At 37.1% G+C, this 14,791-nt stretch overlaps 1 protein-coding gene and 2 long non-coding RNA genes across 3 annotated transcripts; all 3 read left to right on the top strand.

Annotated features, from left to right (window-relative positions):
- On the top strand, window positions 1-2,593 carry LOC136257188 (E3 SUMO-protein ligase KIAA1586-like). Its single transcript, XM_066050262.1, has one exon. It carries the CDS (start codon window positions 288-290, stop codon window positions 2,514-2,516), a length of 2,229 nt encoding a protein of 742 aa, XP_065906334.1. The 5' UTR covers window positions 1-287; the 3' UTR covers window positions 2,517-2,593.
- Window positions 2,594-3,937: 1,344 nt separating this feature from the next.
- LOC136257273 (uncharacterized) lies at window positions 3,938-10,388 on the top strand. Its single transcript, XR_010701878.1, has 3 exons — window positions 3,938-4,098; window positions 9,152-9,179; window positions 9,239-10,388. It is a non-coding gene; the product is annotated as an uncharacterized lncRNA (long non-coding RNA).
- Window positions 7,333-8,838, top strand: LOC136257267 (uncharacterized). The gene is made up of 3 exons (XR_010701877.1): window positions 7,333-7,432; window positions 8,360-8,394; window positions 8,463-8,838. It is a non-coding gene; the product is annotated as an uncharacterized lncRNA (long non-coding RNA).
- Window positions 10,389-14,791: the final 4,403 nt, after the last annotated feature.

The raw sequence follows: 14,791 nt of genomic DNA, 5'->3' as shown, positions 1-14,791 counted from the left end.
GAGCTCGAATTGAGGGTATACTAGGGTATACTAAGTATAACTTGATACAAAATTACTTTAAAAAGTATACCTTGTTGGCCTTAAGGCTAAAGCAGCCATGTAACCAATATCCTACCATATTTACACCTTGTTTTAGCTTACACTTCATCTTCTGCCACTCTACCTGGTCCTGGTTAGCTCCCTCAGCCTTTCTCAGTGATCATTCATTGCTCGGTGTGCATTAATTAAAAATACCATTCATTGCTCGGTGTGCATTAATTAGAAATCGCTACTACACGTGATAATTGATGCAGGTTACATTGGCCAAGTTTTTAGGGTTAAAAGAAAGAGGATATCCAGTAGAACAGAGAGAGGAAACTAAGGAAAGTGATTTTGAGAGTGATTGTGAAGATGAAGATGGAGCAGGAACTCCTGCAACTGATGTTGAATCTGACCATGATGAACCACTACCTGTAGAAAGTATAGATGTGAGTCAAACAAGTAGTCATTTTCCTAGTTGTTGGAGTCACAAAACCTGGCTAAGTAAGAAAGAGCAGTATCCATGGCTTACCTGTAGCAACTCCAAATCGGGCTGTGTTATATGCAAGGAATTTTCATCCTTGGGTGTACACACAAAAAAGAGTGTTCATCTTTCAAGTCAGTGGAAATTAACTGAAGTGAGTGCATGTGGTCATACAAAAGAAAAGCAGCTGATGTCTTTAAGAAATAAGATCAGGAAGCACAGTAGGTCCAAAGCGCACATTGAAGCACAGAAAATTAAGCTACAATCAGCTAAGGAATCTATTGAGACCACTATACACACAATGAACCAACAGAAATATACTGCAACAGAAAAGATCTTTCGAATTGCTTACAAAATTTGCAAAACAGGTCGACCTTTTACTGATTTGCCAGTTGACTGTGACATTTACAATCTCAATGGAGTTGACATAGGTCGGACACTGCAAAGTGACAAGTCGTGTCACAATATCTGTGAACATATTGGCAATGAGATGCGAACAAAGATATGTAAGTTGATACTTGATGGTAAAAGTAAAATTTCCATTTTGATAGACGAAGCTACTACAGTAAGTAAAAAGTCAGCTCTTGTTGTTTATATAAAAACTTGCCTTTCTGGTACCGTGGAGCCTGTCACATTTTACCTTGATCTCATTGAGCTTCCTGGACAGGATGCCGAGTCCATCTATAAAACACTATTAAAATGCCTTGAGTCTTGTGGATTTAGCTCAGAAATATTGTCAGACCAATTGATTGGCTTTGCATCAGATGGTGCTTCTGTTATGTTTGGCTCTCAGTCTGGAGTTGCAAAGCGAATACAAAATGCTTTCCCAAATGTTGTTATTTGGCACTGCCTTAATCATCGCTTGGAACTAGCGGTTGGTGATGCTGTTTCAGAAATCAGTGGAGTTAATCATTTTAAGATATTATTTGATAAGCTATACCATACTTACCATACTTCAGCTAAAAACAAAAGGGAACTGGAAGAATACTGTCAGGATTTGACTACGCACTTCTATTCAATTGGGCGAGTACTTGATACTAGGTGGGTGGCTTCAAGCTTTCGTACTGTGAAAGCGGTGTGGACTGTGTATTATCCATTGCACTGTCATCTCATCAAAGCCAGCAAAGATACATCTAGAAACTCACCAGAGCAGAAAACTTTTCTTGGTCTAGCTACTAAATTATCATCTGCAGCATTTGTTCTTAATCTTGCTACCATGTATGATTGCTTAGAAGAGCTTTCAAACCTTTCAGAGGATTTACAAGAAAGAAAAATTACATTACCTAGAGCTCAGGCCTTAATTTACAGAGCCATTAGAGTGTTTCATTCTATGGTTGACTACCCAGGAGTTAAATATAAAGAGGCTAAGAGTGCAGTTGAAAAGGTTGGTGAAGATCGGAAGTTTAAAGGTGTCTTATTACAAGACAATCGAAAATGTGACGTGATTCATTATGGTCAATTTATGAGGAGTCTAGCAGCAAATCTTGAAGAACGGCTTGTTGCATTTAGAGACACTGAAAAAGAATTACCAAAGCTATTGAATTGCATTACTGTATTGAACCCCTCTAATTGGCCAAAGGAATGCCCTTTAACTTATGGCAATGAAGAAATTCAGTACATGTGCGACACATTTCATCTTAACGATGTTACTGCAAGAAGAGGATTTCAAGAGTATATAGATAATGTTAGGGAAGAAGGTTTGCTAGATCCTCCAGACAAGTTATTGGATCTTGTAAAGGCCACGAAAACTTTACCCGTTTCAACTGCTGCATGTGAACGAGGCTTTAGTCAAATGAATGTCCTAGCTTCCTCCACTAGATCATCACTTTCTATAAAAACACTTTCAACTTTAATGTTCATCAAGTGTGTCGGGCCACCACCTCAACAGTTTGACCCTGCAAAGTATGTACGAACATGGAAAAATTCACTTGCAGATGACTCTAAGGCACGTTCAAGGAAACGAACTGCTAATGAGGAACATGATTATGATTTCATTTGGAAAAAACTGAAGTAACATGATGCATGTATTTAACTTGTGCAATTAATTGTGCTATGTACTGTATATATTAAAACTACTCTCAGATGCAATCTCAGAACATCTATTTTTCAAAATTTTCTGGGGGGGCATGCCCCCAGACCCCCCTAGAGGGAGAGCATGCTTCGCATGCTCTGAGTGCGCTTTGCGCACTGTGTACGTATACCCACAGCATACCCTCAGGGAATTCTGATCCTCAACTGTCAGCCTTACAGGCTGAGCATACAGGCCCTGGCATCACTACAACTCAGGCTACGCCACTGCCCCTGGACCCCCTAGTTTGTATAGTATACCTAGATAGTATTTTACAATTCGAGCACTGTTAGACTATATCCTCGAGTAAGATCCTAAATGAAGGCCACAAGTGCCGCTACTATTATGTTAAGTGCAAGAAGAAAAAGATCTTGGTATTTGGTGCACTGAAGACTTGAAACCATCTCTACAGTGTCGTAAGGCTGCAGCAAAAGCTATGCAAGTTCTTGGTTTGCTAAGAAGGTCCTTCAAACTTTTTTCTGTTGACTTGTTGACTTTTTTGTACAAAATGTATGTCAGACCTCACTTGGAGTATTGCATCCAGGTCTGGAGCCCTTACTTGGCGAAAGATATTGATCTCCTAGAGAAAGTACAGAGACGTGCCACCAAGTTATTACCTAGTTTATTTGATTTACCATACGAAACTCGTCTAGAGAGACTTGGTTTATATTCACTGTATTGTAGACGTCAAAGGGGAGATCTAATTGAGACCTACAAGATATTGAATGGTTACTATGACATCAACCCTACCTCATTTTTCACTTTGAGTAATACGGATACCACCAGAGGTCACCACCGTAAACTCTTTAAATTTCGATCTCGGCTGCTAGTGAGGCATAATTTTTTCACCAACAGAGTAGTTAATTTGTGGAATTCTCTTCCAGCAGATGTTATTTCTGCACCAACCGTGGCATTGTTTAAGAAGAATCTTGATGATTTATGGAGAACAACAAGATATGGGCACTCTCAAAGGCCTGCGGCCTAGCTTGACAGTCTTGTACTGCCAAGCAATTTTTGTCCATTAATAATAATAATAATAATACACTGGAAAAACTGGCTTAAGGAAGGTGTGGAATCAGATTCGCCAGTGGTAATTTACTTCAGACTTCCCCATCCAATTATCCCAGAGTCATTCACTTTCACCTAGAGTCAGCGATTAGCTAGTTCATAGTTGGGGCATTCGACACCTCAGTCTCACGCCACCCGCTGTGCGAGCCGCTGTGACCATTCAAATCAACAACTAGCCTTCAGACTCGCTTCCTCCTGCACATCAGTCACTTTACTCGTTAGTTTCCACACTGTGTCTTCTAGGAGACAATAGATAACTGGTTAGCTACTTTTTTCTGAGTCTAGGAGAATAGAGATTAAACCACAATCACAATGACTCCGCCAAAAATTTCCAACTAATGCACACTTGGCCCGGAATTCTTAATATTGCTCATCAAAACTGTGCGAGGTACTGCAGTGGCTGAATGACAGAATTAGTGGATTGAGGGTCTAGAACAGGCACCGGTTTCCTAACTACTAGGTAATAATTTTATACGTAGCTATTTTTTGTAGTTTTAGCAGTGTTTTGTATGATGCCAGTGTTACGAAGATATTAACTGAATGAGTTGCAATGGGAACCACCTAGGGAACAGTTTAGTTTGATCATGCTCTGCTACATCCTAAAACTGAACACCTATAATCTACCGTATATTCGGTTTCACTCCCATGGAGGCTGTCATCCCCGTGACAATATAAACCAGATCAAGCCAGATGTTCAGATTAACTGTAATACAGGCACCTACAAGTACTCCTTCTTAATGTCATCACCAAGATCATGGAACTTTCTGCCATGCCACATTGCTGAATGCAGCAGAATGTGAAGTTGTCACAGTAGCTATTGATAAATACTTTCTTGCTGACTGAACAATGTTCGGCTACCAGTCCTATACTCATTATTCACATTGTGTTGGCCTCAGTGGCCTGATGCTTCGTTACATTATTCAGTAGTGTTTGATAGATAAGCCATTATTAGGATGTTTAAAACACAATTACAAATACTATTAATCCTATATCTATGTTCACATTTATATATTTCACTGTTATTGATCATCATGTTACACGGCCCCAAGTACCGAACTGGCATCACTTAAAGTCACTATAGAGCTATTCTACACTACTGACTACTACTGCTGGTAGTAATAACAGTAGTAGTAGTAGAACCAGCAGCAGAACTTGCAGAAGAGCTAGCAGTAACACTGATACTAGCAGAGGCACTGCAATGTGCTCTGTTGTATTCCATCGTAGCTTTCTTAGCTGTGGCCAGTACTTCCTTGGATGGCTCATATTTGTGCATGGCTCTGAATTTCCCAACTTAATAGTTAAAATACTCTGAAGTGTGCCTGCCATACCCAAATTAGGCCTAAATGATGTTTTGTTTTCAGTTACCATACTAAATACCCTCTCCTCTTCTACATTTGAATGTGGTAATGTCAACACTAGTCTTGCTACTTTTGAGAGTTTTGGGAATCTCATTGTGCCATCAGGGTTTTTGGTGATACTTAGGTATGCCCAAATAACATCCATCCTGTATATCTTCTTTTCCTTATCTTCTATTATGATTGCAGATTTCCATACATCATTAGGTATTTCTGCAGTGAGCATCAGCTGATAATCCAAGAATTCTTCTTCAAGTTCTTCATAGGTATTAGGAGATGTATAAGGCAGCAAGGTAGGATATTTCTGTATAAATATTCTATCTGTGAAACGTAAGCATGTTCTCGTTGTGGAACGTTTGCAAATCTGGCATTTTTAAGAATCTCATCTTTCAATGGCAGATTCTGTAAGGCATAATCTGTAGCTTGTATGTAAAAGCTGCGTACAGCTTGATAAAACACTTTAACTTGATGTGTAGTGACATCACCTTCATGCTCAAGCAGCCGCAAGGCATTTCTTGCAAGAAAACCAATATGTAGTTCTTGATCTACAAACATAAAGTCGCTGTATATATCTATATTCTTACCTGTCAATTGGTTTTCACTCCTATAGTCAATAGTGGTAATATCAGAGGCAGCTCTTCTGATGCAATCAACTCTCACAAATTTTCCCACAAGCTTTTTTATGAAGCTGTTAGACTGATTCCATATCACTGGAATTATGGGGTCTTCACTTTGCAAAAATTTGTTGAACTTTACAAATAGCTGTAGTACAAAGTGGTAAAACATCAAGTAAACTTCAGCTAGTGGGTGTGTATAAGCTTTCTTAAGTCGTTGAGAGCGATCACTTGTGTCATCTTTAATACCAGACAATGTGCATTATTGTAAGGTACACTGATAGTAGTTGACTTACCTAATGATAAAAAGTATGACCTGAGTGCTGGAAACTGCTGCAATGTCTGAGCAATAGCCATTTCTAACGACAGCCATCTAACATTGATGTGTTTTAGAATCTTCCTGTATTCTATGTCACAGAATGCGCAATACTCCAGCAAGCCATTTTTTCTTTTGGTGCTTTTATCAAAGTAATAGAAATTATCAATTAGGAGTTCTTCAATATCAAATTTAGTCACCTATATAGTTATGAGTTTAGATATAACATGGAATACATCGCATTACACGTTACCTTTGCAAACTGTTCTGATGCTTTTAATGCACAATTATGTATGATGTGGCAAGGGCAACCCATGAAATATATAGCAGGGGTTTTCTGTACTACTCTTGTCATGATGGAATTCCTTACTCCCAGGTTGACAGATGTGTTGTCTGTGCTCATTCCAATACAATTCTCCCATGAAATATGGTACTTCTGCAATGTCTCATCCATTTTGCTAAAGATTGTTTCAGCTTTACCACAGTCAGTGCCTATACAGATATCAGTGTGTATTATGAGACTTATATTAGTGTTTTTGTGTATATATATATATATATATATATATATGATTACCTGATGTTAAGCACATATCTAAAAGATTTGTAACCACCCTTTTATTTTGTAAATCAAAGATTCTAACTGTGAGAGGGTTCATCTTTTCCATACCATTGTCATTGGATCCATCAATGGCTAATGCAAATGGAGAGGATTTCATTGCTGTCACCAAGCTGTCTCTGAAATATGGACTAAGAGATCCGTTAATGATGCAAGTTGTTTTGGTCCTAGCAGATGCATAGCCTTTGCTATGGGGCTATCAGGAAAGATATTCTTAAACAAAGGACTTAAGTGATCCATCACACTCAGTGGAATATTGTGCTCCACAAGAAAATTAGAAACTTTAACTTCTGCTCTAGTTATCTATAAGTATGTATTAAGTACAAAGTTATACATAATTCAATATTACTTTCTCTTTTAGTAAGAGTGCTTCGGAACTAGGCAAAAAACTCAGCTTTTGTGTATGCTTCATTGCTTTAACTGCCTTTGTATGCTGAGTGCTTTTGATGTGCCTTACGACGTCAGTTTCTCCTTGATGTGCACAAGAATTGTCCTTGTTACATACACCACAATGAAACTTGCTAGTGTCATGAGCTACTGGGGTTAAAAATGGATATTTCTTTTGCCACTGTGCTTGAAATTTTGACTTATACACTGCTGGTCCTGCTTTTTTCTTTCCCTTTGGATCAAGTTTTTGTCTCTTTGCAGGCACCACATCTGTATCTGATTCCTCTTCCTCAGAGGAGTCACCACTCTGCTCAATTATTTGAAGATCATCTTCACTTGAAGAATCCAACACATGCTCCATCGTATTACGTCACATTAAGATAAAAGCACCGTCTAAAATTAATTATTTAAATGTAAGCGCAGTGCTTTCCAAATTTAAGCGCATGGAAGCAGAATGCAGTATGGTGACACAGCGACAGTGACTGTTGGAAGATCAGGAAGAATGAGTGAGTTAAGAGTGAGAAAGTATGTAAATGCGTGAGATTGTAAAGGTTAGGCGTGAGAGCGTGAAGTTCCAAGCAAATGAGTGAGACTCACGCCTAATGCATGACAGTTGGCATGTCTGATAATCGTCGCTCCTGTTCGTGCTAATGACTTCACCATACGTGTAATTCTATATAACGTCCAGTACCACACCCTTGCTTAATTATTTACAGATTTCGCGAAGGAGAAGATTAGCGATCTCTGCTGAGCCAGACGCCACTTTACGTGTAAAGAAGAAGATTACAAGTAAGTTTTTATGTTTGTAACATCTCAAGTCTCCATGCCAGCTGCCAGTGGATTCATTCACGTAAATAAACAATACAAGAAAACATTAAAATATATGCCACACTCTTTACAATACACTTGAGTTACATATAAAATACAAGTAAACAATTTTGTTTTGTGCAGCTGGCATGGCGAACTTCTTCACCACCTAATAGCCTCACCAGGGGGTTTTCACGTTGGTGTATGTACTTGGTTGTATGTGACGCGGTCCTAGTAATAATAATAATAATCGCGGCTTAAATACTTTTTGGAACTTTTAGATATGAGCTCACTAAATGTTTATCTGTTGCAAAATACTGCGTTGTTAGGAACAGCTACCACTCTGCGGAAGGTTTTGCAGCTCTCAGGATGTGGATAGCATCCCGAGCCGAGACATTTCAAACACCAGTTCATGTACATTGCATGTTCCTGTGATATATTCAGTAGTAATAGAACTACTTCGATTTTAAGGCAATTCTTAAACATTTGATTTGTTTGTTTGTATCCTCTTTTCTTGGTTAGAACTAGGATTTTATATTACTAGCATTATTATACATCCCTTGTATGTATGTTTGCTATGATAAAATGAAATAATAATAATAATGAATACAATAAATTGACTTTAGCATGTTCAAGAATGATCATCCTCATAAACGTCAAAGTGAGTACTATACAATTACATACAGTAGCTAGTACTGTACATTGTGTGCTATAGCAGTATTGCTCTAGATCTTGAAGTTGCATCACACTGGCTACAGTAGGGAAAAATTTCTGAGCATGTGGGGTTACTAGTACAGTCATCATTGTCTTACTTGAGATGGACTTGCTAAAGACTGAAGATGATGTAAACCACCAATGTTATATGGCTTGGAATGACAATAGCTGTGCATTTGGTATTTGCAGATCTGATAGGATTCATATTTTGTACATAATTTATCCATATATGTGGGTTCAAGAATGTGTAGCATGTATGTAACATGTAGCTACATGTGTTTTAATTGTGCTGTGCACTTACATGTATATACTGCAGTGTGCATAACAGTCAGTAGGTGTCTGCATGTGTATGTGTAGGTCCATATCTCTGATCTGTATAGTGCGTATCTGACTATCGATAATGTGTCACAATGTGTTGGTGTGCCATGTGGGCTGTGTGGCATATGTTATGCCATGTGGGCTGTGTGGCATATGTTATGCCATGTGGGCTGTGTGGCATATGTTATGCCATGTGGGCTGTGTGGCATATGTTATGCCATGTGGGCTGTGTGGCATATGTTATGCATGTTAGTGGGTGTACATGAAGTTATATGTAAGGTTTAGTGGGTGAGCATCTAGTTTATGTGCTTGCATGTGTATAGTTCATCTCCTACATGCACTTTGTCACATTATGTATTTTCAACCTACACACTAATCCTTTCAAGCTGATGATAAGGGAATCTATGTCCTAAGGTGAGAATGGAGTGATATCATTGTGTTAAGCTAAAAGGATATACATATATGGATTATAGCTGTCTGGAAAGAAAGTGATGTTGACACAGTAGCAGATGCATCCAGTCACATTGTCCAAGGTTCTGTAATACATGATACCAAGATAGTTTAAATGTACACTTAAACTTGGAAAATCAATCACCATGACAAAGAAATTCATACATACTTCACACTGCTCTCCACAGTACTGCTGGTAAAGTTACTTTGGTATGCTTCCTGGCTGTAGTCTTGCATGGCCCAAAAGCTTATTTCTTTTGTGTGTGCCAGTGTGCATACAAAAAAGCAGTGTGACCATGTGAGGAGACTATCCCGGCGCTTCCGTATATACAAATACAGTACTATTACAGGCAAACTTGACATCTGTATATGTATAATATACATGCAGATATATCTATTAGCCATATACAGTTTATTACAGTCATCAATAGATTGGTTGTAGCTCTCATTACTCAGCTGAAGGTACACTTTTCCATTCTGGAGTAAGCTTATAGCTACACACTGAATACATAACAATACGTATGCACATGCACAAAAATTACACCATCACAAACACACTATAATTGTAAATTGCAGCAAACCAAAAAACTTTTAATCAGTAAACATCAAGAATGTCTCATAAGCAGATCTACTATTCTGATTTAGTAATCCAGTAGGTGGTTAACCAGACCATTCTTTCAAATAAATTAGATTTTGATGAATTCCATGCTGTAGTCTGGTGCTGTATAATGACTAAATTTCTTTCAATAGCACAAGTATTAACAAACCATGTATGCATGGTGAACATTTAATATGCTTACGACAAACCAAGTAATTGTTGGATGCATCAACATAACCTCTTCAAGATAGTATAATATTCCAGAAGTAGCCTACAATGACAGCATCAGCATGAAATACTATAAGTGAGAGACTGCACAACTTTGTACCCAGCATTATAATATTATGTCTGTACAATTTACCACCAGCATGCACTTATTGAAGTTAAAACTTCAAACAATGCCGTACAACAATTCTGTCAGTCTACGACAACATAGCAAACAATTCCAATCTATGCATTTAAACAGGTGAGAAACACCAGTAACACATTGTAAACACACAATTGTCACTCTAGTGATAGGTAACTAGCTGCTATGTTATTCCTTGTGTGTAGCTATACAAGTGCTATAATTGTATTTATAGGTCTATCACCTCATCTACAAGACATTATTGTGTAGCTAGATGCCTTATTTGGTATACTACAGAATATGATACTGAATACTAGACATTTTATGAATACCGCAGTAACACTTAACACTGTTGTGAGGAGTTGTAACATATAAATATTTTGACTACTACATATATATATGCTGGCAATTGGTGTTCATACTGTACATTTGAAGGTACAATTGCATAATCACTGCGATTGACAACATGATACTTTGTTTACTTGTAACAATTATGTATGTAGCTATATAGTAGAGTACAATGGCAAATATCTACAGACCCCAGCATCCACACAAATGTTTAGAAGAGCTAAAAGTAATCAGAATATGACATAATTAAAGCATAATGTTATGCATAAATAATGTATTGGATTGGAAGTGGTAAACAGCATGGTTATTTTGTTAAACTAACTTGTAACACAATACTACACAGTACAGCATGTATGTACAGTAGCTACTCTACACCCCTTCACAAATTTTGAACCCCTAAAATGGCAGTATATATAAGTATGTCATTCATGCTGTTAGCTAGTAAGAAATGCAGAGGTTGTTTGAAAAGTTACATACAGTATGCATAGATGTATTCCACCATACTATAAAGAAATCCATACTTCACACATTATGTGGCAAAAATTTTAGCGACACCCAAGTGAACCAGTATATAAAGGTACATCAGTATACTTCCTGCATGACTCTTCCCTATAGCCCGTAAGGGTGATTTTCCAAAATTTGGTCACATATTATATTGTAGAATTAGAGAGAGGGGAAGGAGATGGTGGCTGAACCACATCCTTATAATCATACATGTACATTAATCTGTATGCCCTCAAACTTGTTATCTTAGCTGCTCCATGGCACAAGCATTACCCCATTTCATGGACCACTAATGGCATAAAATCAGATAAATAACTAGTTGTGGAAGTATCTATAATGATCATTAGAAGAATTCTGCTCAAGTTAAGATGCACTATTTGTACCAGCTGTATAATTGGTTAACATCATCATTAATTTTGTAAATTTCATTCATAAACTTTACTAGTTAGATGTACTGGTAGGTTTACCATAAGCCAAGAAGCCTAAAAATTTTGCAGAAGACATACACAAATCATGAGATAGTCAGTTTTACTTACAGAAACAAAGACTGCAATGTCACAGTTAATATGTACAAGCAAGAGTTCATAATAATAGAAGAGAGCCCTTACTACTGAATTATGAACTCTTGGTACAAGTTATGTAAGTCTCTGTACCCTCCAGGTAATTTAAGTTATGTAGCTTAAACAGATGATACACAACTGCTGCAGCACAAGTTGCTGTAGACCTTCAGTGCAGGACAGTGTAAAGTAGCAATAATAATAATTAACATGTTGTATATGTTCAAGTGGTAACTATGGAAATGAAGTGACAGACTTGTAAATAAGATGTACAGCAATTACAATGTAAAACAATAGTTAGCACACTGTACCAGACATTCGATATATGCTGCAACGTCCTTATTTAACCTTTAATTAGTTTTAGTCACAGAATAAAGATACTCTACACATGAGTACTGAGAAATGACCTGTTATGTGATGAGATGTAGTTTGTGCCCACATGTTCTGTTTTCACTGAGCATATGTTGTGATTTTTACAAGTGCCTTGTCTTGTATTGTTATGTCACATAATTATACGTATTTGGGATTGCCCAAATTCCAGAATACTGTATATTACATGACACAACTATTCGCAAGTACATGTACTTGGCTTCACCTTAAGCTTGTTATGCAATGAGGTATTACAATAAAGTCAAAATTGTGTTCTGCGTTGCAGTGTGATAATTTCTTGGAATTGTGCATTTGTATGAATTAGGGAAATTACTGTAATTTGGTCATGTATCAATTAATGAATTGTTAGTATGGTCATGTCATACCACAGTATGTCACTGGACTACACTGTGCAAAAAATTGTGTTTCCTGAGATTTCATGCATAACGAATTGTGGCATTTCCTTGAGTCAGAAATGTCTGAATGTATGTATTTCCTGAAGTATAGGAGATGTAAATGGAATTGTGAAAGGCATTGTTACAGTTAATTTACTTTTCGGTTATTATGTAATAGAATGTGCCAAAATTATACTTTTAGGAAATGTCACCCCCTAAGTTGATAGTATTTAATTTACAAATTCACAGCTTGAACTGAATTACTCAAAATCAACAGTGATGTGGTTCAGGATGTCTAAACATAGCCAAAGACTTCTTTATCCTCCTAATATGGTGAATAATGTTGTATTGAAAGTTGTTTCAAGTCAGAAGTATCTTGGCCTACTATTTGATCATAATTTACTCTGGGACCACCATGTCTCACAAGTCTACAAGAAAATGTCGAATATTATTTGCTGTCATCGGAATGTTCTTGGTTCCAAATTACTGAAACTTTTGACTGAGGCACTCATCTTAACTATTCTCTTCCAGTGTGGGGCACTTGTCTACATACTTAATCATTACAAAGACTCAAGAAGATGCAGAATAGGGCAGTGTGTCTTTGTAGGAATTTGTACAAGTACAATCACATCTTGGAGCACTACGAGCATCTTCAGTGGCTTCCACTGGACTCTTCATACAGTATCATTATTAATTTTATGCTTTATGTATCACCAGTTTCATGGAATGCGGTGTATACCACTGCAACCACCTATTCTATTTGGTAGGCATCACCATCATAATACTAGAGCATGCTCTTTCTTTGCTAATCTGCCTAGATATCATTTCACATTTTCACAGAAATTTTCGTTACAGGACCTCATAATGGTGGAATTGATTGCCTAATGATGAGAATTTTACTGTTGCTATTAATGACAGTCGTTCTTTTTTTATTTTCATGTAATTTGCTCAATCATCTTTGTAATTTACCTTAAAGTTGTCGCATTTGTTTTATTTTGTATTTGTGTCCATGTATTTGTTCTGTGTCCATGTGTTAAGCTTTGTACTTGTTAGCTAGCTATGTGTATTTGTCTGTATTGTATGCTGCTCTGGTAAGGAAGAATAGTAGTCACTGATTGTCAGAGGGTAATTACAAAGCAATCAATCAATCAATCAATCAATCAATGTGTAGTCATATAGTGGCACATTGCTGTACACACTAAAAGGATCAACACGAACAGCAGTGATGTTCCTGTATGCCTCCCTCATGCATGCAGTTACTCATGAGAAGTCTCAGTAATATGATATATACTAGGTATAAATATTTATATAATGTAGATTACACGCGCTTATATCTACAGGTGAATTGGTTGTGGTGGAATAGGATAGATCATTAAGTGCAGATTGTTGAAATTGGCTGTTGTGTGAGGCAGAACTTTAATTAACTGACCCACAATCTAGGGGTAGATTTAATAATCTCACCTTCCAAACTACCATGGTACTTTGTGTGTGTATTCTAATTTTCTATAATATTAAGTATGTTTGTTAGTTACATCATCAAGACAGAGCATAGAATAAATAGCTACTAATAATATAAGCATATTAAAGAGGCAGACAACGTTCACTATACAGCACATCATAACACTAACTGTTAACCTCAACTATTAGCCATATATGCAGTAGTGTTGTAGTGTGTGGTATATATGGCGTATCAATTGCATACAATGGCAAGAAAAATACACAGTGTATTTAGTGTCTTGATAGTCATGTAGTCACCTACTGTATTGAGAGATTATGTGTAGAATTCCACCAAGGGTTACCCCCATATTATGAATATATATTAGATATGAGGTTTATCATTTCACCTGTGGTAAACAAAATGTGCATTGTACTACAGCAATAAAAACTTTTAATATGTGTGAATACCAAACTGGTTGCCATGCACACATGCAGCCAGACAATTGATATGACTTCAATCGCACATGTTCACATACATTTAGTGCTGAATGGTGGTATCAGTATCTACTCATTTTTCCTAACTTTCTGAAAGGTTTGGTGGATACCTGCGTCTGTCATCAATACATGCTGTATATCTCCAGTATGAAAATGTTGTCTTGGATGCATATATTTACACTTTGTCCATAGGCATATGATCAGTGAAAATGGTGACACCTTACTTGGCCACGTGCGCCTTACTACTCATCAGTAAAACAACATACTTCACAATCTCTATTAATTTTATTTGTTGGTCATAAGTTCTGCTTTCCCCTGTCTATGTAGCTACAGTACATGTATGTTTGCAATGTATTGATGTGTACAGCTATTGTGCATAATTTGAAATTTGATGCATAAGTAACCAAGTGGAATGTAATATTCCTACACAATGTAGACCATAATATTGTGGCAACATTGTAAAAATGGTGTGGGTTATGTCCCCCACAACACATTAATGTGTAGACAATATTAACTGCTGGTATTTA

This window comes from Dysidea avara, chromosome 1 (genome assembly GCF_963678975.1).
Source record: "Dysidea avara chromosome 1, odDysAvar1.4, whole genome shotgun sequence".
Taxonomy (NCBI): domain Eukaryota; kingdom Metazoa; phylum Porifera; class Demospongiae; order Dictyoceratida; family Dysideidae; genus Dysidea; species Dysidea avara.
Note: the sequence above shows the minus strand (reverse complement) of the source record. Positions and strands in the feature narration are given on the sequence as shown.